This window comes from Saccopteryx leptura, chromosome 3, assembly GCF_036850995.1.
Source record: "Saccopteryx leptura isolate mSacLep1 chromosome 3, mSacLep1_pri_phased_curated, whole genome shotgun sequence".
Classification (NCBI taxonomy): Eukaryota; Metazoa; Chordata; class Mammalia; order Chiroptera; family Emballonuridae; genus Saccopteryx; species Saccopteryx leptura.
The window spans coordinates 326,925,831-326,946,429 of record NC_089505.1 but is presented as its reverse complement, the minus strand read 5'-3'; the positions used below and the strand labels follow the sequence as shown (position 1 = coordinate 326,946,429).

The 20,599-nt window shown below is 35.5% G+C and overlaps 1 protein-coding gene across 8 annotated transcripts in view; it reads left to right on the top strand.

Annotated features, from left to right (window-relative positions):
• Nucleotides 1-20,599, top strand: part of RUNX1T1 (RUNX1 partner transcriptional co-repressor 1) — a 194,690-nt gene that overhangs the window by 147,052 nt on the left and 27,039 nt on the right. For all 8 annotated transcript variants that reach the window (XM_066379100.1, XM_066379104.1, XM_066379106.1 and 5 more), the window contains 2 exons: nucleotides 1,862-1,947; nucleotides 2,502-2,703. In XM_066379100.1, the coding sequence (XP_066235197.1) occupies nucleotides 1,862-1,947; nucleotides 2,502-2,703 (288 nt within the window). The remainder of the gene's footprint in view (nucleotides 1-1,861; nucleotides 1,948-2,501; nucleotides 2,704-20,599) is intronic.

Genomic DNA, 20,599 nt, shown 5'->3' with positions numbered 1-20,599 from the left:
GCATAATATTCCATTGTGTGTATGTGTGTATCACATCTTTTTTATCCTCTTATCTATTGATGGACATCTAGATTGCTTCCATAGCTTGGCTTTTGCTGAGACATTTTTTTTTTTCTATTTTGATGAGCATCTTTGATAACTGCTCATGTTTATTACTATTGTTACTTACTTGGTAAGCATTTATGTATTACTTTTTTTTTTAGTTTCATCTTCACTGCAATGCTAAAGAGCAAATACAGTGTGTCCATAAAGACATGGTGCACTTTTGACCAGTCACAGGAAAGCAACAAAAGACGATAGAAATGTGAAATCTGCACCAAATTAAAGGAAAACTCTACCAGTTTCATACCTATTCAGTGCAGTTCGATGTGGGCTCATGCACAGATTTTTTAGGGCTCCTTAGGTAGGTATCCTGTATAGCCTCTACAGACTCATCACTGACTGATGGCCTACCAGCAGGAGGTTTCTCCACCAAACTGCCAGTTTCCTTCAACTGCGTATCCCAAGTAATGTTATTCCTACATGGTGGTGCTTCGTTATAAACGCGCTGATATTCATGTTGCACTTTGTTCACAGATTCGAATTTAATGAGCCACAGAACACACTGAATTTTCCTCTGTACCATCCACATCTTGACTGGCATGGCCGTGGGCTGCTCCGCTGTATACACGGTGTTATGTCATCATCTGCGCATGTGCACATGCTGCCACATCATCCTACAGAAACTGGGAGGATTTTTCTTTTATTTGGTGCAGATATCACATTTCTATCATCTTTTGTTGCTTTCCTGTGCCAGGTCAAAAGTGCACCATGACTTTACAGACACACTGTATACTTATGCCATGGACAACAATTTAGGTTTTTTAGTTTCTTGGTTTAGATTTATGATATTTGTCAAAAATCATACCTTGTATATTGATTTTTTATAGAGGATGTCCAATTTATTTATATGTTTTTATATTTTGGTAAATGGAATGGGTATATGCAGCTTTCATATCATATAAACCAGTGGTCCCCAAGCCCCGGGCCGCAGACCGGTACTGGTCTGTGGGCCATTTGGTACCTGTCCGCAGAGAAAGAATAAATAACTTACATTATTTTCGTTTTATTTATATTTAAGTCTGAACGATGTTTTATTTTTTAAAAATGACCAGATTCCCTCTGTTACATCCGTCTAGGACTCACTCTTGACACTTGTCTCAGTCACATGATACATTTATCCATCCCACCCTAAAGGCTGGTCCGTGAAAATATTTTCTAATATTAAACCGGTCTGTGGCCCAAAAAAAGTTAGGGACCACTGATGTAAACCCTCTCTTCATGACCTAAATTTATCAAGGAGGCATACATAATAGGATTATGTTCATGTGCACTATGCTAAAATGTGATAAAATTTTACTATGCTTGTTTTAGGAAAGCATATTCCTCGCTATGTAAAATGATTTATATTGTCTTTATTTTATTGTAGAAAAGTCACACTTTGGAACTTCCTAATGCCTACTTATGGTTTATTCTTTCTTGTATTTATTAATACAAGTTAGAGTTAGAATTTATTTATATTTTCACTTAGAGAATGTTTCATGGAAAACTGTTTAAGAGTTGGTGTCACTTTGCTTCCTCTTTCCTCATGTGTAAGAAAGGATTTTGACCATAAAGCCACTAAGATTCCTTCTGATTCTAACATTTTATGATTGTGTGATAGCCTGCCTATTAGGTCATTCTGAATCTGAGTGTCTCCATTTTAAGTGTACCATTGTTTTATATTGTTTAATTTGCCTATGTAGCCTTTGCTAAGTATTGTGTACATATGAATTACATTTTGAATGCTTTAGGATGATTCAGCCTTCTCTACATTTTGTAGGGTTGCATGGCACACGTCAAGAGGAAATGATTGATCACAGACTAACTGACAGAGAATGGGCAGAGGAATGGAAACATCTTGACCATGTAAGATATTGGTTATTGTATAGGTTAAAAAGTTTTATAAATAACTGGGGCATGGTTACTTGATAAAAAGAGAAGTGTGGGAACACTTTGAAGGTGTTATGTTTTCCGCTAAAATTGAAAAAAGTGAGTAAAATTGTTTGAAGTAGAACATAGGATTTGATTTCTAAATTGATACCAAAGCCACTTACATAAGAGGCACGTTTAAATCATGGAAATGAGTCTTTAAACCCAGACTAATGGTTTTACTATGAAAGGTTCCCTTAGTTTATACAGTAATAAGACAAGTATTTGGAAAGGTGGCTGTATACTTTTATGATGTAGGCTCTTTGTCATGACTCATATTCACACTTCCCACTTTTTGTTCTCATTCCCATTGAGTTTACTCATCTATTGGGTCTATATTTCAAAGGTAACCATTGACAACATTAGACTGAAGCCTTCATGAATTAAACAGTGTTCTTTATTGTCCTAAAATAGTTTGTTTTACTACTCACCAAAGACCTTAAATTGTAGTGATTGATATGTTCTTCCCTTTTCTCCTGTTTTTCACATAGCTGTTAAACTGCATAATGGACATGGTAGAGAAAACAAGGCGATCTCTCACTGTACTAAGGCGATGTCAGGAAGCAGACCGGGAGGAATTGAATTACTGGATCCGGCGGTATAGTGATGCTGAGGACTTAAAAAAGGGCGGTAGCAGTAGCAGCAGCCACTCCAGACAGCAGAGTCCTGTCAATCCAGACCCAGTTGCATTAGGTATCTTTTCTTCAGCTGGACCTATTGAACAAATATTTCTTATGCTACTAATGCTGATTTTATTTTTCACTTGTGTTTTCAAAAATAAAAGATATGCAGGGAATTTTAGAAAAATAAAAACTATATATCTTCAAATATGTCTTGTCTGTCTGTAGGAAGGCGGGCAGATTGGTTTATACATGGCAGTACAAAACTTAAACTCCTTTTTCAGGGTAAAGTGTTGCGCTCATGGTACAGCTTCAAAGCTGAATCAGAATTTCACATACATAACTAAAATGTGTGCTACTTCATAATATAAGTTTTTGGGCCCTGCAGCCAACTTGCAAAAACAGTATCTCAGGGTGTGGGCCCTGGCTTCTCTACATCCAGCAAGACCTTTAGGGAAGTCTGTTGCTGCACACCAGCATTGGAGAGCCTAAGACACAGGGATTTGTGTTGTCTCGTTTTTAATTAAAGATGCAGTCTCGAAGACAGTCTTCTCTTTTAGCTGTATCTGACATTGAAAAACACACATGACCTCAAAACTCCCCCAGGAAGAGAGAAAGACCTAAGGGCTATGTAGTTTGCCTACTGCTGCTTGACAATTAGTGATAAAATTGCGGCTCTCTTCCTGTGATTTGACCTCAACTTAGGTTGCTTAAACATGATTTTATTAATATTATCTATATATAAGACTACTAATATCGACATGCAGACTTGCTTTAGCATTTTAGAATGCTAATATGTAGCCATATTTATTATTGATATTTGGGATTATTAATAGAATATAATCACAATACAGGCATACCTCATTTTATTACATTTTGCAGATATTGAGGGGTTTTTTTACAAGTTGAAGGTTTGTGGCAACCCTATGTCAAACAAGTCTATTGTCTCTGTTTCCCAAAAACTCAGATGATGTTTGCATTCTTTTAGCACAAAATATTTTTAATTAAGGTATGTACATGGCTTTTTAAACATAATGTTTAAATAACATTATGTTATTGCACACTTAGTAGACTATAATATAATGTAAACATAACTTTTCTATGTATGGGAAAACCAGAATATTTATGTGACTTATTTTATTTTGATAGCTGCTTCATTGTGGTAGTCTGGAACTATACCTGCAATATCTCTGAACTATACTTCAATATGGAAAGAAATATTGAATGAGAAAGAACTTTTGAGTGGCTTAGGAACATTTTCTGAAATAAATAATAAACTGTCATAATTTTTTTTGCTTGTTATTATATGTGTATACAATTTGAGTAGACTGAGGATGGATGGATTTTGTTGATCCCAATTATCTCCTCTCATTTTCTTATGTTTAAATCCACACCTGTCAAGTAACTCAGTTTACGGTAGAGTCCATGTTGCACAGCATGTGTGGATTAACCTCATGTTGTTGGTCTAATTATCACTATTGATTACATGATCTTTTAAATTAAAATTATGCCTAGCCAATAGAGTTCCCTTTACACTTAGGTTTGTGATTCCTGCTAATCTCTGAATGCTGATGCTTATTACCATAATAAGTGTTAAATAAAAGAAGCTTCTAAGTCATTTAATTTATGCAGCAGACATTATCTAAAGCATATTTTAAAGACAAATCTGTATTTGTTAGGTTATGTTAAAGCAAGCAATAAAAATAGATTTAAATTTGATTTGCATCTATATTGGTCCAAATAAAACTATTTAGAATGGTAGCATAAGCATCTTGCTTTTTATTTCCTAATTGTAAACAAAAATTGTTATTCATGACAAATCTACTCAGGATAAATAAAGGGGATATTTGTAACCATTTAGTATAGGCAAAAATTGACAGCCTTAAAGTAAGTAAAACTTTGGGAGTAAAATTATCCAATACATACTGAGCAAATTCATTGAATCAAGAATTATTTATTGAGTACTTGCTATGTGCCAGGAATGTGCTAGACACTGTAATAAAGGAAAAGGATTCATCATTCCTTTCATTGAGGAACTTTTGATCTAGTGGAGGAGATAGCTAGTAGGATGGCATTGAGTGGCCACTTCAACTCAGTTCCCTGAACTGACAGCATTAGTATTTTCTATCTGCTGTACATTGTAAAGAAAAAAATCATAAATTGGTAGAACTTTATACTTAAGTGAGTTATTTTTAGCATACAGAATGTAGGATACTCATTATATAGTCACCACTCTGACATATGGATTCTGATCATGTAAAAGATTATCATTCCTCAGGAAGATAGCTTTAGTTTTTCTTTTATATTATCAAAAGGTAAACTTGTTTTTAAAAACTCCTTTTTAAGAGTTCACAAATATATTACTTTTAATGATGCTTCATGAATTCTTATTTTTGGCAAAACTGAGAGGTTGCTTTGGCTTTAAGCTTTTGTAGATTATATTATTCAAAGGCTACAAGTATTTCTTTCTTTCTTTTTTTTTTTTTTTTTTTTTTTTTTTGGTCTGGACTCGGGTACAACAGTTAGTTATGTTCCTTTAGGAGCATAGAACCCTAGATTGCCTGTTAAGAAACTATTACATATTTAAAGAGAACCTGTCAAGAGCCACACAATGTGCAAATTTTAGCATCTAGCAATCATTTTACTTTGTGCCCTTACTAGCAGATTCTTGAAGCCTATGAGTTTCATCTTGTGGGGCTGGGCTGTGGCTATAAATTATAGATCAGGACAGGTGGTAAATCATGAACCATATTATTTACATGAACTGCTTTCTGAGGTTCTCAGGTAGGTTTTGGAGTTGAATGTATAGATGTGTAATGAAAGGATTGGAAATTATTGGCTGAGAAATCTATATTTATGCCTTTGTAAATTGTATAGTGTGGTTTGTGTAGAGAGAGCTATGATAGGTCTGTATTTTTTTTACATGTATCTCTCCATATCCTACAGTTATGTGGTATTTCTTTTAGCCCCAATTTCTCTGAATTCTTAAGCTGTTGTCTGATCTCAAATAAGACCTTGAGAACTTCAGAATAACATTATAAACAGTATTGTTAGTTCAGAATATTGCCCTAGTTCTATCTCTAGCTTGGGAACTCTGGCAATGTTTATTCATATAGACATTCTTAGCATTTTAAAATTGTATTTGGGGACTGCATAGAGGAGAATGGAATTTTATGACTGCTGTATTATATTTGTTAAAACTCATTCCCATTCTTACTTTTGAAATATAGCCATACTATTAAGTCATTGTGAGGGATTAGTAAGATATCATGATTAATCTATTTCTAGTTGAATTTGGGTTTTTTTTCCCAGATATTAACTGAGAACTATTTTGCATAGTCTCAAACAATTTTAAAATTGAGTATACATTGAATTTATGATATTACTCTCTTTTTTAAATTAATTTTTATTTAGACAATTAAATTTAACAGGGTGACATTGGTCAACTAGAGTACATATATTTAGAGAAAACATCACATTATTTGAACAGTCAAGTATGTTGTATACCATCACCCAAAGTCAAATCATCCTCCAACATCTTATATTTGTTTCTCTGTATGCCCCTCCCCCTCTTACCACCCCCCTCCCTCTTTTCCCTTCCACTCACCCTGGTAACCACTACACTTTTATTTATGTCCATGAGTCTCAGTTTTGTGTCCCACTTATGTATGGAATCATATAGTTCTTAGCTTTTTCTGATTTACTTATTTTACTCAGTATAATGTTATCAAGGTCCATCCATAAATGATACTATGTCATCATTTCTTATGGCTGAGTAGTATTCCTTTGTATATATGTACCACATCTTTATTCAATCATCTATTGAAGGGCATTTCAGTTTCCATGTCTTGGCCATCATGAACAACGCTGCAATGAACATGGGGGTGCGTGTGTCTATGTACCAAAGTTTTCAAGTTTTGGGAGTGTATACGCAGTAGAAGGATTGCTAGGTCATATGGTAGTTCTATTCTTAACTTTTTGAGGAACCACCATACTTTCTTTCATAGTGGTTGTACTAAGTTACATTCCCACAACAGTGAATGAGGATTCCTTTTTCTCCGCAGCTTTTCCAACACTTGCTATTACCTTTCTTGTTGATAATAGCCAATCTAACAGATGTGAGATAGTATCTCATTGTAGTTTTCATTTGCATTTCTCTAATAGCTAGTGAAGATGAGCATCTTTTCATATATCTATTGGCCATTCGTATTTTTTCTTGGGAGAAGTGTCTGTTCATTGTCCTCTTCCTATTTATTTTTTAGATTGTTTGCTTGTTTGTTGCTGAGTTTTGTGACTTCTTTATATATTTTGAATATTAACCTCTTATCTGAGCTGTAGTTTGAAAATATCATCTCCCATTTAGTTGGCTGTCTGTTTTGTTGTCAGTTTCTTTTGCTGTGCTGTAGCTTCCTGGTTTTATGTAGTCCTATTCATTTATCTTTGCCTTTACTTCCCTTGTCTTTGAGGTCAAATTCATAAAATGTTCTCTATGGCCAAGGTCTATGAATTTAGTACCTATGTTTTCCTCTATGTAATTTATTGTTTCAGATCTTATATTTAGGTCTTTGATCCATTTTGAATTAATTTTTGTGCAAGGAGACAAACTGTAGTCAAGTTCCATTTCTTTTTGCATATGGCTTTTCAATTTGCCCAGCACCATTTGTTACAAAGGCTTTCTTTTCTCCACTGTGTGTGTTCTGGCTCCTTTGGCTCCTTTATCAAAGATGATTTGACTATATATATATATGTTTTTATTTCTGGTCTCTCGATTCTGTTCCATTGGTCTGTGTGTCTGTTTTTCTGCCAGTACTATGCTGTTTTGATTATCGTGGCTCTGTAGTACAATTTGAAGTCAGGTATTGCAATGACTCCAGCTTTTTTGTTTTTTTTTTAATTTCCATTAGGAGTACTTTGATTATTTGGGGTTTTTTATGGTTCCATACAAACCTGATGATTTTTTTTCTATTTCTTTAAAAATGACATTGGAATATTAATGGGAATTGCATTAAATTTGCTTATTGCTTTGGGTAATATGGCCATTTTAACTATATTTACTCTTTCTATACAAGAACAAGGAATATTTTTATATTTTTTCATTTCATTTTTAAATTTCCTTTAATAATGCTTTGTAGTTTTCAGTATATAGGTCCTTTATATTCTTTATTATGTTTATTCTTAGGTATTTTATATTCTTGTTGCAACTGTAAAACGGATCTTTTTTTAGTTCATTTTTTGAAGTTTCATTGTTGGCAAATAAGAAAGCAATAGACTTCTGTATATTAATTTTATATCCTGCAACCTTACTGTATTCGTTTATTGCTTCTAATAGCCTTTCTGTGGAGTCTTTGGGGTTTTCTATACAATATACAGGATTATGTCATCTGCAAAAAGTGAAACTTTTACTTCTCCTTTCCCAATATGAATGCCTTTTATTTCTTTCTCTTGTCTGACTGTTTCAGCTAGAACTTCCAGCCCTATGTTGAATAAAAGAGGAGAGAGTGGGCAGCCCGATCATGTTCCTGATTTTAGAGGAAAAGTTTTCTGTTTTTTTACAATTTGGTACGATGTTAGCTGATGATTTGTCATAAATGGCCTATATTATGTTGAGATATTTTTCTTCTATACCCATTTTGTTGAGTGTTTTAAACATAAAAGGATGTTGTATTTTATTGAATGCCTTTTCTGCATCTATTGATATGATCATGTTTTTTGTTCTTTGTTTTATTGACATGGTGTATCACGTTAATGGTTTTACGTATGTTGAATCATCCTTGTGTTTCTGGGATGAATCCTACTTGATCATGATGTATTTTTTTTAATGTGTTGTATTCCATTTGCTAGTATATTGTTTAGGATCTTTGCATCTGTATTCATTAGAGATACTGGTCTGTAGTTTTCTTTTTTTGTTTTGTCCTTGCCAGTTTTTTGGTCTGAGGGTTATGTTGGTCTCATAAAATGTGTTTAGAAGTATTGCTTCTTCTTCAGTATTTTGGAAGACTTTGAGAAGGATAAGAACCAAATCCTCTTTGAATATTTGGTAGAATTCACTAGTATAGCCATCTAGCCCCGGACTCTTTATTTTTGGGGAGGTTTTTGGTAGTTGTTTCTATTTCCTCCCTGCTTATAGTTCTATTTAGGCTTTTTACTTCTTTGTGATTCAGTCTAGGAAGATAGTTTTGTCCTAGGAATTTATCCATTTCTTCTATATTGTTGAATTTGGGGGCATATAGTTTTTTATACTATTCTACAATAATCCTTTGTAGACCTATGATATCTGTGGTAATTTCTCCTATTTCATTTTGGATTTTGTTTATGTGAGTTTTTTCATTTTTTTCCTTAGTGAGTCTTGCCAGGGGGTTGTCAATTTTGTTGATCTTTTCAAAGAACCAGCTCTTTGTTGTATTGATTGTTTCTGTAGTTTTTCTGTTCTCTATTTTATTTATTTCTACTCTAATTTTTATTATTTCCTTTTTTCTGCTGGTTTTAGGTTTTCTTTGTTCTTTTTCTATTTATTGATTTTTTAGTTGATTTTTAGAGAGAGGGGAGAGAGAGAGAGAAGGGGGAGGAGCAGGAAGCATCAACTCCCATATGTGCCTTGACCAGGCAAGCCCAGGGTTTCGAACCGGCAACCTCAGTGTTCCAGGTTGACGCTTTATCCCACTGCGCCACCACAGGTCAGGCTGTTCTTTTTCTAGTTTCTTAAGATGTGATGTTAAGTTTTTTACTTGGGCTCTCTCTTATTTTTCATATAAGCCTGTAATGATATAAACTTTACTCTTATTACTACTTTTTCTGCATCCCAGAGCTTCTGATATGTCATCTTGTCATTTTCATTTGTCTGTATATATCCTTTGATCTCTGCTTTTTTTTCTTCTTTGACCCAGTTTTTAGAAGTATCTTGTTTAATTTCCATATTTTTGTGGGTTTGTTTACTTCTTTTTTGCAGTTGAATTCTAGTTTCAAAGCCTTATGGTCAGGGAATATGTTTGGTATAATTTCAGTCTTTCTGAATTTGTTGATGTTAGAGTTGTGGCCCAGCATATGGTCTATTCTTGAGAATGTTCCATGTATATGGGAGAAAAATGTATACTCTGACATTCTGGAATGAAATGTCCTGTAGGTATCTATTATGTCCATTTGTTCTAGTGTTTCACTTAAGGCCAATATTTCTTTAATGATTTCTGTTTGGATGAATGATCTAAAGTCATCAATAGTGTATTGAGGTCCCCAAGTATGACTGTATTTTTGTCAGTTTATATTTTTAGATCAGTTAGTAGATGTCTTATATATTTTTGTGCTCACTGGTTTGGTGCATATATATTAAGAAGTATCATGTCTTTTTGATACAATGTCCCCTTTATCATCATGAAATGTCCATCTTTGTCTCTGGTTACCTTTGTTGTCTTGTAGTCAGCATTGTCAGATATGACTATTGCTACACCTGCTTTTATTTGAATATTATTTGCTTGGAAAATCATTTTCCAACCTTTTACTTTGAATATATTTTTATCCTTGTAGCTTAGATGTGTCTCTTAAAGGCAGCATACAGTTGGGTTTTCTCTTAATCCAATCTGCTTCTCTGTGCCTCTTCATTGATGAGTTCAATCTATTTACATTTAGTGTAATTATTGACACTTGAGGGTTTTCTATTACCATTTTGTATACTGCTTTCTGATAATTCTGTGTCTTGTTTGGTTCTTCTTTTTATTCTGTCATTTGTTTTTGTTTGGTAGAATTCTGTACTTCCATCCTCTGTTTCTTTTTTATTTAAGTTATGTGTTTCAGTAGTGGCATTTTCACGGGTAGTTATGATTAGGTTATTAAAAGGAAAAATTATCATATTTATTAGTCCATTTTCTCATGAATGCTTCTGTACTCCATCCTACTTTGCTACTGCTGATCTTTTTTTTTTTTCTAATATTTTTTTTTTCTTTTTCTTTTTTTTTTTTCTTTTTTCTGAAGCTGGAAACGGGGAGAGACAGTCAGATAGACTCCCGCATGCGCCCGACCGGGATCCACCCAGCACGCCCACCAGGGGCGATGCTCTGCCCCCCAGGGGGCGATGCTCTGCCCATCCTGGGCATCGCCATATTGCAACCAGAGCCACTCTAGCGCCTGAGGCAGAGGCCACAGAGCCATCCCCAGCGCCCGGGCCATCTTTGCTCCAGTGGAGCCTTGGCTGCGGGAGGGGGAGAGAGAGACAGAAAGGAAAGCGTGGCGGAGGGGTGGAGAAGCAAATGGGCACTTCTCCTATGTGCCCTGGCCAGGAATCGAACCCGGGTCCTCCGCACGCTAGGCCGATGCTCTACCGCTGAGCCAACCGGCCAGGGCTTGCTACTGGTGATCTTGAGCCTCTCTTCTTTTATGTTATTCTTGTCATAGATTATCTTTGTTTTTATTGTGGTTTTTTGGAGCTTTTACTTGTAGTTTTGTTCTTTGTATCTGATTGGATAACCCCTTTCAGTATTTCTGTAGGGGTGTCTTCCGGTGATAAATTACCTCAGCTTCTGTATCTCTGGAAAAGTTTTCATTTCTCCTTCATATTTGAAGGATAGCTTTAATGGATATAGTGTTCTTGGCTAGTATTTCTTCTCTTTCAGTACTTTAAATGTTGGGATCCACTCTCTTCTGGTTTGTGGAGTTTCTGTTGAGAAATCTGATGATAGCCTAATGGGCTTTCATTTATATGTTATATCCCTCTTTTCCCTAGCTGCCTAGAGGATTCTTTCTATGTCATTGATTGTGATAATTTCATTATGATGTGCCTTGGAGTAGGCCTCTCTGAGTTGGGGTAACTTGGTATTCTGTTTGCTTCTTGGGTTCAAGATTCTAACTCTTTCCACAGGCTTGGGTAGTTCTCATTGATTATTTGTTTCAATATGTTTTCCATTCCCTTTTTTTTAAATTTAATTTATTGTGTTTACATAGATTCTAGTGTCACCCTGAATGTATCCCCCCTCCCCCATATTCTCCTCAACATCTCCCTTGCTCCCCTCCCAACAGCGCCCTCCCCCCTTCCCTTCAGGTTTAATTCCATTCCTCAGTTCACATTGTTCCTTGGATTCCTCAAATGAGTGAGGTCATATGGTATTTTTCTTTCTCTGCCTGGCTTATTTCAGTTAACATAATAGTTTCCAGGTCCATCCATGTTGTTGCAAAAGGTAATATTTCCTTCTTTTTCATGGCCCCATAGTATTCCACTATATATATGTACCACTGCTTTTTAATCCACTTGTCCACTGATGGACACTTGGGCTATTTCCAGATCTTTGCTATTGTGAACAATGCTGCCATAAATATGGGGGTGCTTTTCTTTTTCTGAGTCAGTGATATAGTATTCTTGGGGTATATTCCTAAAAGTGAGATGGCTGGGTCAAAAGGCAGTTCGATTTTTAATTTTTTGAGGAATCTCCATACTGTTTTCCATAGTGGTGGCTGCGCCAATCTGCATTCCCACCAGCAGTGCAGGAGGGTTCCCCTTTCTCCACATCCTCGCCAGCACCTATCATGTGTTGTTTTATTAATGAGTGCCATTCTGAGTGGTGTGAGGTGATGTCTCATTGTGGTTTTAATTTGCATTTCTCTAATGATTAGTGTTGTTGAACACTTTTTTCATCTGTCTATTGGCCATGTGTATGTCCTCTTTGGAGAAGTGTCTATTCATTTCTTTTGACCATTTTTTTATTGGATTTTTTGTCTTCCTGGTGTTTAGTGTGTTGAGTTTTACAAGTTCTTTATAATTTTTTGTTATTAACCCCTTATCAGAGGTATTGTCAAATATATTCTCCCATCATGTGGTGTGTCTTTTTATTTTGTTCATATTGTCTTTAGCTGTACAAAAGCTTTTTTATTTGACTTTACCGTGGAGATAAATCAGCAAATATATTGCTACGAGAGATGTAGGTGAGCTTACTACTTGTGTTTTCTTCTAAGATGCTTATGGTTTCACAACTTACATTTAAGTCTTTTTTCCATTCCCTTTTCCCTCTCTTCTTCTTCTAATATACTCATTATTCTTATATTGCTCTTTCTGATGGAGTCCAACAATTCTTATATGGCTTTTTCATTTTCTTTTTTTAATTTGTGAAGTCAAAAACAAGCAAAATGCCACAAAAAGTAGTATGAGTTCAAAATATATTAATTTGATGAAAAATTATATTCAGATGAGAAGAAAAAAAGGAGAAAGAAGGAGAAGAAAGGGGAAGACAGGAAAAAAAGAAGCAAAGAGAAAGTGTCAGAAATGAAACCCTGGCAAAAACCAGGAATAAATAATATAACAGCTAGGGATAATGAAGTTCAAATGGGAAAAAGAGAAAGAAGAAAAAGGAAAGAAGAAGGAATGAGAAAAAGCAGGGACAAAAAAAAAAGTATTTTTTTCAATTTTGGGAGGTAAGTTATTCCTTTTCCCAGCAGGAGACGCTAAACTACAAGATTTGCCTCTGTGAGATTCTTGGCCAGAGTTCTGCTGAGACATCACTGTCATAATGATGTAGGAAGGGCCACAGTCATGTTAGCAGGAGGGGCTTGTTGTTAAGGCTTTGCAGTTTTATGGCTCTGTCAATGGCCTGCTCGGGTCCTCTGGCGGCCCTCCCCACATCCTATTAGAACAGAGGATCAAGCGCCAGGCACTCCTGCCTCTCATAGGAGAGCAGCCTGAAGACTCAGCTGAGGGGATCTGCCACTGCCACTGTTCGCACAGCAAGGGGAACAATGCAGGACCCAGGAGGCTCCGGTGACACAGCCTAGTCCCTCCTCTGATACCACTGGAAACACAGCCCTGGGCAGGGCAGGGGCTGCATGCTTCAAGCTGGTGCCCAAGCTTCAGAAGCAAGTGGGGCGCAGATCACATATCAAGCGAGCCTTGCACCACACAGACTCTACCGACGGCAGGCAGCTGGAATGTGCCTCTACGCCAGGCAGTCAAAACTTCACGGGCCCATGTGAACAGATCAAGCGCACCTCAGCGCCTCGTGGGCCAATCTCCGTGGGCTATTCGCACACAGTTTTTGGGAGTGGGCTGCAGGCTTTGTGCGCACCCAGTGCCTACAATTGCAAACGTGTTCCATTGGCGCTGGGAACAGGCCGTGCTCCCCGTCTGGTTGCTGTCCTTATTTCACCTCCTTTCCCTCAGTTTCCCCTCTTCTCCTGCTTCTGAAACAAAGCCCATGCTAAAAGTGCCGCCTCCCTTTCTCAGATTAGTGAGTAAAGAGAAAAACTTTTTTCTCTTTTTTCTTCCATAAGCAGATTCTATCTTTGACCTGCCTTCTTGCATAGTCATACTGTTGTCTATCTGGTATGTGTATATTTCAGGTACATCTGGGGGTTTTTCTCTGCTTATAGTTGTGGAATTTGTTGAAATTCCAAAAGGAGAGAGATCAAGAGTCTCTCTCACGCCACCATTTCCTCTATTCTTTAAGTAAAAAATAATAATAATAAATATATATATGTGTGTATATATATGTTAATATGTTGGAGGACTTTCAAAATAATAGATTTATCCTTGAAATAATAGATATTTACCTTTATTATTATTACTATCCACTTGCTCCAGGAGATACTCTAAATATTTATGTCTTAACAAAATTGGAAAGCTAATCTTTAAACAATTTTTTTAATTTTCAAAATATGACATATTTATGCATTTGTATTTTTTTACATGTATATTTCACTGAAGAACAAGTTAATGCCATAAGAACTGACTTTTATTGTTTAAGTAGAATTACTTTTATACATAAAGGTAGGTAGCTGCTGGTTAGTGCTTAGTGTGCTCCTGGAGTGTTTATTTGGGTCCCTGGGTTTTATTTTGTTTCTTTTTCCTCCTTCTTTATCTTCATTTTGTTTAATCTTGCTATGCTGTGTATATCACTCTCTTGACTCCTGACATTTTACTTTCTTTAAGTTACTTTCTTTTTACTACTTTTAAACTATTCTAGACTCTTTTTATAGCTCATCTTATGTTTCTCAAGAAGTCGTCTGCATCAATAAAGAAAATTAATGATTGGTTTAGGACTAATGTTAGAATCAGAAGCATAAAACTGAAATACATTACATTTACTTTCCTCTGTGTTTTTTTAATGTTTTAATATTGTGATAAGAGGGTATGAAATTTAGAAAACACCAGTGTGTTTTGGTAAAGATTTAGCTCTAGCTAGAAAGAGAAGCTTTAGAAAGAGGTTTTGTTTGTATTAAATGGAATAAAAAAAAAATTAGTTCTTCCTAAAAAGCTTAGGAATTTGTTGTATTAATACCACCCTCTGCCCCATGTAGATTGGTAGAGGAATTAGTATTTTAAAATTCCTCTGACTAGCAAGCTTTATGATTATCATATGATTGAATTATAGAATTTCTTCGTACTGTCCAAATGCTTAGGTTAGCATGAAGGTTAAAAGCATGCATTTTAAGCAGTGTTTTGATTGAATCCCTGCTTTTTCTTCTTACTAGTCTTGTGACCTTTGTCAAGGAACTCTCTGCCTCAGTTTCCTCACCTATAAATTAGGGGTAATAATACATATCTCACAAATATTTTTAATGCATATAAAAGAGTATCTGACACATAGTACATGCAATATAAGTAATTGCTATTATTATTTCTAAAATGCAATCTCAAAAGACACTTTGAAGAATAGTGGTGCGGCCCTGGCTGGTTGGCTCAGCGGTAGAGCGTTGGCCTGGTGTGCAGGAGTCCCGGGTTCGATTCCCGGCCAGGGCACACAGGAGAGGCGCCCATTTGCTTCTCCACCCCTCCCCCTCTCCTTCCTCTCTGTCTCTCTCTTCCCCTCCCGCAGCGAGGCTCCATTGGAGCAAAGATGGCCCGGGCGCTGTGGATGGCTCTGTGGCCTCTGCCTCAGGTGCTAGAATGGCTCTGGATGCAACAAAGCGACGCCCCAGAGGGGCAAAGCATTGCCCCCTGGTGAGCATGCCGGGTGGATCCCGGTCAGGCGCATGTGGGAGTCTGTCTGACTCCCTGTTTCCAGCTTTGGAAAAATGAAAAAAAAAAAAAAAAGAATAGTGGTGCATGAATTGACTATTTGGCAATATTATGATATTATAGTAGATTCTGAGATAATTGTTTTTATTTAGAAAGTATTCAAGGCAGAAATTTTAGGTGACAACTTTTTTAATTAGCAGAAAAACAAGAATAGTGAAATTTTATCTTACACAGTAAATTTTTTGTACCTTTGGGACCCTAATTCATAATGGAAGACTATTAAGAAATAGTTTGCTTCCAACCAAAGAAATATATCATTCAACTTCTATACTATCAGATTATAAAAACCACAAACAAGTTCTTCAGCATATATCTGCATATAAATGTTTATAGAATTTTACACATTGGTATTGATTTCTTTAAATCACATCATGAAATTCATTTCATGGCCATTCAGCTGAGCTCCTAATGCAAAGTGCCTAGTGTATTTAAGTATATATATTGTGTTTAAAAAGATGAAGTATTAGAAAAATATGTCGATCTTTTAATAAGAAGAGGTGATTGCCTACTGGGGCATTCAGTATTTTTATTATTAAAGATGGAAATCCTAATGAAGTTGCTGGCTTTTAAGTTTGGTTTGGGCTTCTGAAACATAATATTGAAATTTCCAAATTATTATCTTTAAAAACAGAAATAAGTTGAATTTGTAAAGATGAACTTTCTTAAACCTTCTTGTGTTTTGATGATTTTGTAATACATGTTATCATGATCATAGCCTCATCTGCCCACTACAGGATGAAGGCTATACCTAGGTGCTGCCAAGCTCTGAGCATTGCTGTCCTGGGTCATGTGAGGTTACTTTGGTTCTCCAAAGGCTATCAGCTCATCTCTTCATGTGTATTGAAGGTGGTCCTTGCTGCATCTGCTATCCAATGGTCTCTGTTCTATCGTAAGTGTAGTGCATCATCCATCTCTTTCATACATCATTTATTGCGTTCTTTCACATTTCTTACATTTTCCCCACCTTGATTGGGTCTCTTCACTTAATAGATGTGTGTGATCTTCTGGAGCCTTTCACCTTCTCTTTTCCCTGAGCAATTTGTATCCCAGAGCAAGCTAAACTTAATTTAGAGGGACTTTTCTGTAATTTTCCTGTCTTTCTGTAGAAGCAAATAAATGTTTCATATTTTAAACCATCTCAAAGATATAAGATCTTTGTTTTTACCACTATATTTAGTAAATTATTTGTTTTCTAGCAACTGATACTTTATCGGTAGTTAATTATTAAAAGTTAGATTCTTTAGAATCTAGGCCTTTGAAATTTAGGGCATTTCATATAGATTTGTCTAAATTAGCCAATATTCTAAAATAAAAAAGTACTAGGAATCTAGTTATTTCATAATATTGATCAACTGCAGGATTTCTTTTGTTTGTTTTTTAAACTCTACTTTACCTATATAGACTCTGTTACTGCTGATACTTAATCAGAAGAGAAATATTAAATTTATTAGTCATTTGGTTTGTATACTATTATAATATGTCATTTTATCAAAATAGATTCTGAGTAGTACATTTATTACTGATTAGTCCATTCTTTCCATTGGTAGGACATACTAACTTAGAACTGAAGAGGATATTAAAAAGTGTGTGTGAAAAAAAAGTGTGTGTGTGTGTGTATATAATGTATGTATATTTTATAAAAATAATTTATTTGTCTTCAGATTCTGTTGCTGTTTTGAAAAAATATTATTTTAGAAAGTAGTAGATGATTCAGAAACAATTTGCTTGACTGGCTTTGGTATTTCTATCAGGTTTTTAGATGAGGTGGAATTTGACTTTAAGTATCATTAAGGATTTTTAGGACATGTAGCCAGGTAGGTGAAATACCACACTACTTTTCAGGGTGTGGTATATGTACCCTAATGATGTCTACTATACATCACATGGTGAAGTGGTAAGAGAATTGAGCCATATATGTCATCTTTGAGTGACTTTTGGGGGCTATGAACATTCATAAGATTAGAATAAAATTTATAAAAATATCATCTCATAAATTTGAGGACTTTTTACCAAGAACTGTGAGACAATGAATTCCTGACTATAAAAATAACATCTATCCTCAAGTGACATAAACTCAGGGAATAAAGAATTACTGATATATATTATTTTATCTAAATCTCTCCTGTGGTTTTATTTTCTTTTAAAGTTTTGTACTATTTACACTGCTCACAAAAATTAGGGGATATTTTATTGGTTCATATTCATTTTGAAATATCTCCTAATTTTTGTGAGTGATATAGATCAGGGGTCCCCAAACTACAGCCCACTGGCCGCATGCGGCCCCCTGTGGCCATTTATCCGGCCCCCGCTGCACTTCTGGAAGGGGCACCTCTTTCATTGGTGGTCAGTGAGAGGAGCACAGGATGTGGAGTACTGTATGTGGTGGCACCACAAAGTGTGGCATCGCTCACGTACAGTACTACTTCCAGTGACACGGGACACATACATCACGGCTCCGGAAGCGCGTCATATAACTTGTTATGGCTAGCAGTGACAAATATGGAACCGGACATTGACCATCTCATTAGCCAAAAACAGGCCCATAGTTCCCATTGAAATACTGGTCAGTTTGTTGATTTAAATTTACTTGTTCTCTATTTTAAATATTGTATATGTTCCCGTTTTGTTTTTTTACTTTAAAATATGTGTAGTGTGCATAGGGATTTGTTCATAGTTGTTTTTTTTTTTATAGTCCGGCCCTCCAAAGGTCTGAGGGACAGTGAACTGGTCCCCTGTGTAAAAAGTTTGGGGACCTCTGGTATAGATATAAGTGCTAAGAGAAAAAAAGAAACTTTAAAATTTTTTTCACCTTAGTTATTTTTAAGGAAATAAGTATGTATCTATTCTTACTGGACAACCTACTAAATAATAATGAGGGTAATAGCAACTAACATCTAATGAGAGTTTTGGATGTGACATGCTAAGCAAATAATAGGAAATAACCTCATTCATTTCTCACAGCAATATTCTCAAATGTTGTGTTGGCTCCAATTTATAGATAATAACTGAGACATGTAGAAACTAACTTGCCCAATGTCAAGATTAAACTTCACTGGGCTCTAGAATTAACCTTCTTCTGTCATTGCTGCCTGGGACTGGGATATCTTAACACCATCATTTCTGTTCCTTATAAAATGATTGGCTATTAGTAAAAAATACAGTATATGAAACATAATTTTTTCTGTAACCCAATAAGGGGAAATTTTTCTGTTTTGCTTCTTTGGTGAAGGCATTTTGTTTGTTTGTTTGTTTGTTTGTTTGTTTGTCTTCAGACATTTTTCTCTTTTTGTGTGTATGATTTTTTATTTTTCAATCACTGTTGACATTCAGTATTATTTTTTATAGATTCAGTTGTACAACACAGTGGTTAGACAACTGTATATTTGACAAAACAATCTCCCTAATATTTCAAGTATCCACCTGGCAGTGTACATAGTTATTACATTATTTATCATATTCCTTATGCTGTATTTTACATATCTTGAGCCTTTTTTGTGACTACCAATATATATATATATATATTTTTTTTTTCTTTTTGTGACAGAGACAGAGGGACAGACAGATAGGAAGGGAGAGAGATGAGAAGCATCAATTCCTTGTTGCAGCACCTTAGTTGTTTATTGATTGCTTTTTCATAATGTGCCTTGACTGGAGGGCTACAGCAGACTGAGTGACCCATTGCTCAAGCCAGAGACCTTGGGCTCAAGCTGGTGAGCTGTGCTCAAATCAGATGAGCAGATGAGCCCGCACTCAAGCCGGCGACCTTGGGGTTTCGAACCTGGGGCTTCTGCGTCCCAGTCTGACACTCTATCCACTGTGCCACTGCCTAGTCAAGCATATTTTTAATCACTTCACCTATTTATCCAGCCCCCCAACTACCTTCCCTTCTGGCAGCCATCATTCTGATCTCTGCATCTATGAATCTTCTTCTATTTTGTTTATTTTGCTTTTTAGATTCCATGTATAATTGAAATCATGTGGTATTTGTCTTTCTTTCTCTGACATTTCACATAGCCTAATATCCTCTAGGTCTATCCATTCCATTGCAGATGGTAAGATACCATTCTTTGTTATGGCCAAATAGTGTTCCATGGTATATACCTGAGTGGATAAAAGTAGGCAAACAGTTTGAGTATGCAAAACACAGTTTACTGTTGTATTCTTATTTATTCATTTGCATTACTCTATACAAACAACTGTAAACCTACTTTTCCAACTTCTGTATATTCTGTTTACTATATACATATGCATTTTTATCCACCAGTCTGTTGATAGGTACTTGGGCTGCTTCCATATTTTGGCTATTATAAATAACGCTGCAATGAATATAGGGGTGCATATATCCTTTCAAAATAGTGTTTTGGTTTTTTTCAGATATATGGTCAGAAGTGTAATTGCTGGGTCATAAGGCAGTTTGTTTTTAATTTCTGAGGAGATTCATACTGTTTTCCACAGTGGCTGCATCTACCTGCAATCACACTAACAGTGCACAAGGGTTACCTTGTCTCCACAACCTCACCAACACTAGTTGTTTGCTGATTATTCATGGTAGCCATTCTGACAGTATTTATTCAGGTCCTCTGCTCATTTTTTAATTGGATTGTTCATTTGTTTTGTTTTTATTTTCGGTGTTGAATTGTATGATTTCTTTATAAATTTTAGATATTAACTTATTATCAGGTGTGTCATCGGTGAAGATCTATTTAGTAGGTTGTCTTTTTGTTTTGTTGATGAGTTTCTTTGCCCTACAAAACTTTTAATTTTGATGTAGTTCATTTTTCTTGTTTCTTTTTCTTTCCCAAGGATATATCTCAGAAAAAAATATTACTAAAAGAAATCTCAGAGATTTTACTGCCTGTGTTTTCTTCTAGGGGATTTTATGATTTCAATTATTATATTTAAATCTTTAATCCATATTAGTTTATTTTTATATATGGTATAAGAAGGTGGTCTAGATTTTTTTGTACTGTATTTCAGGGTT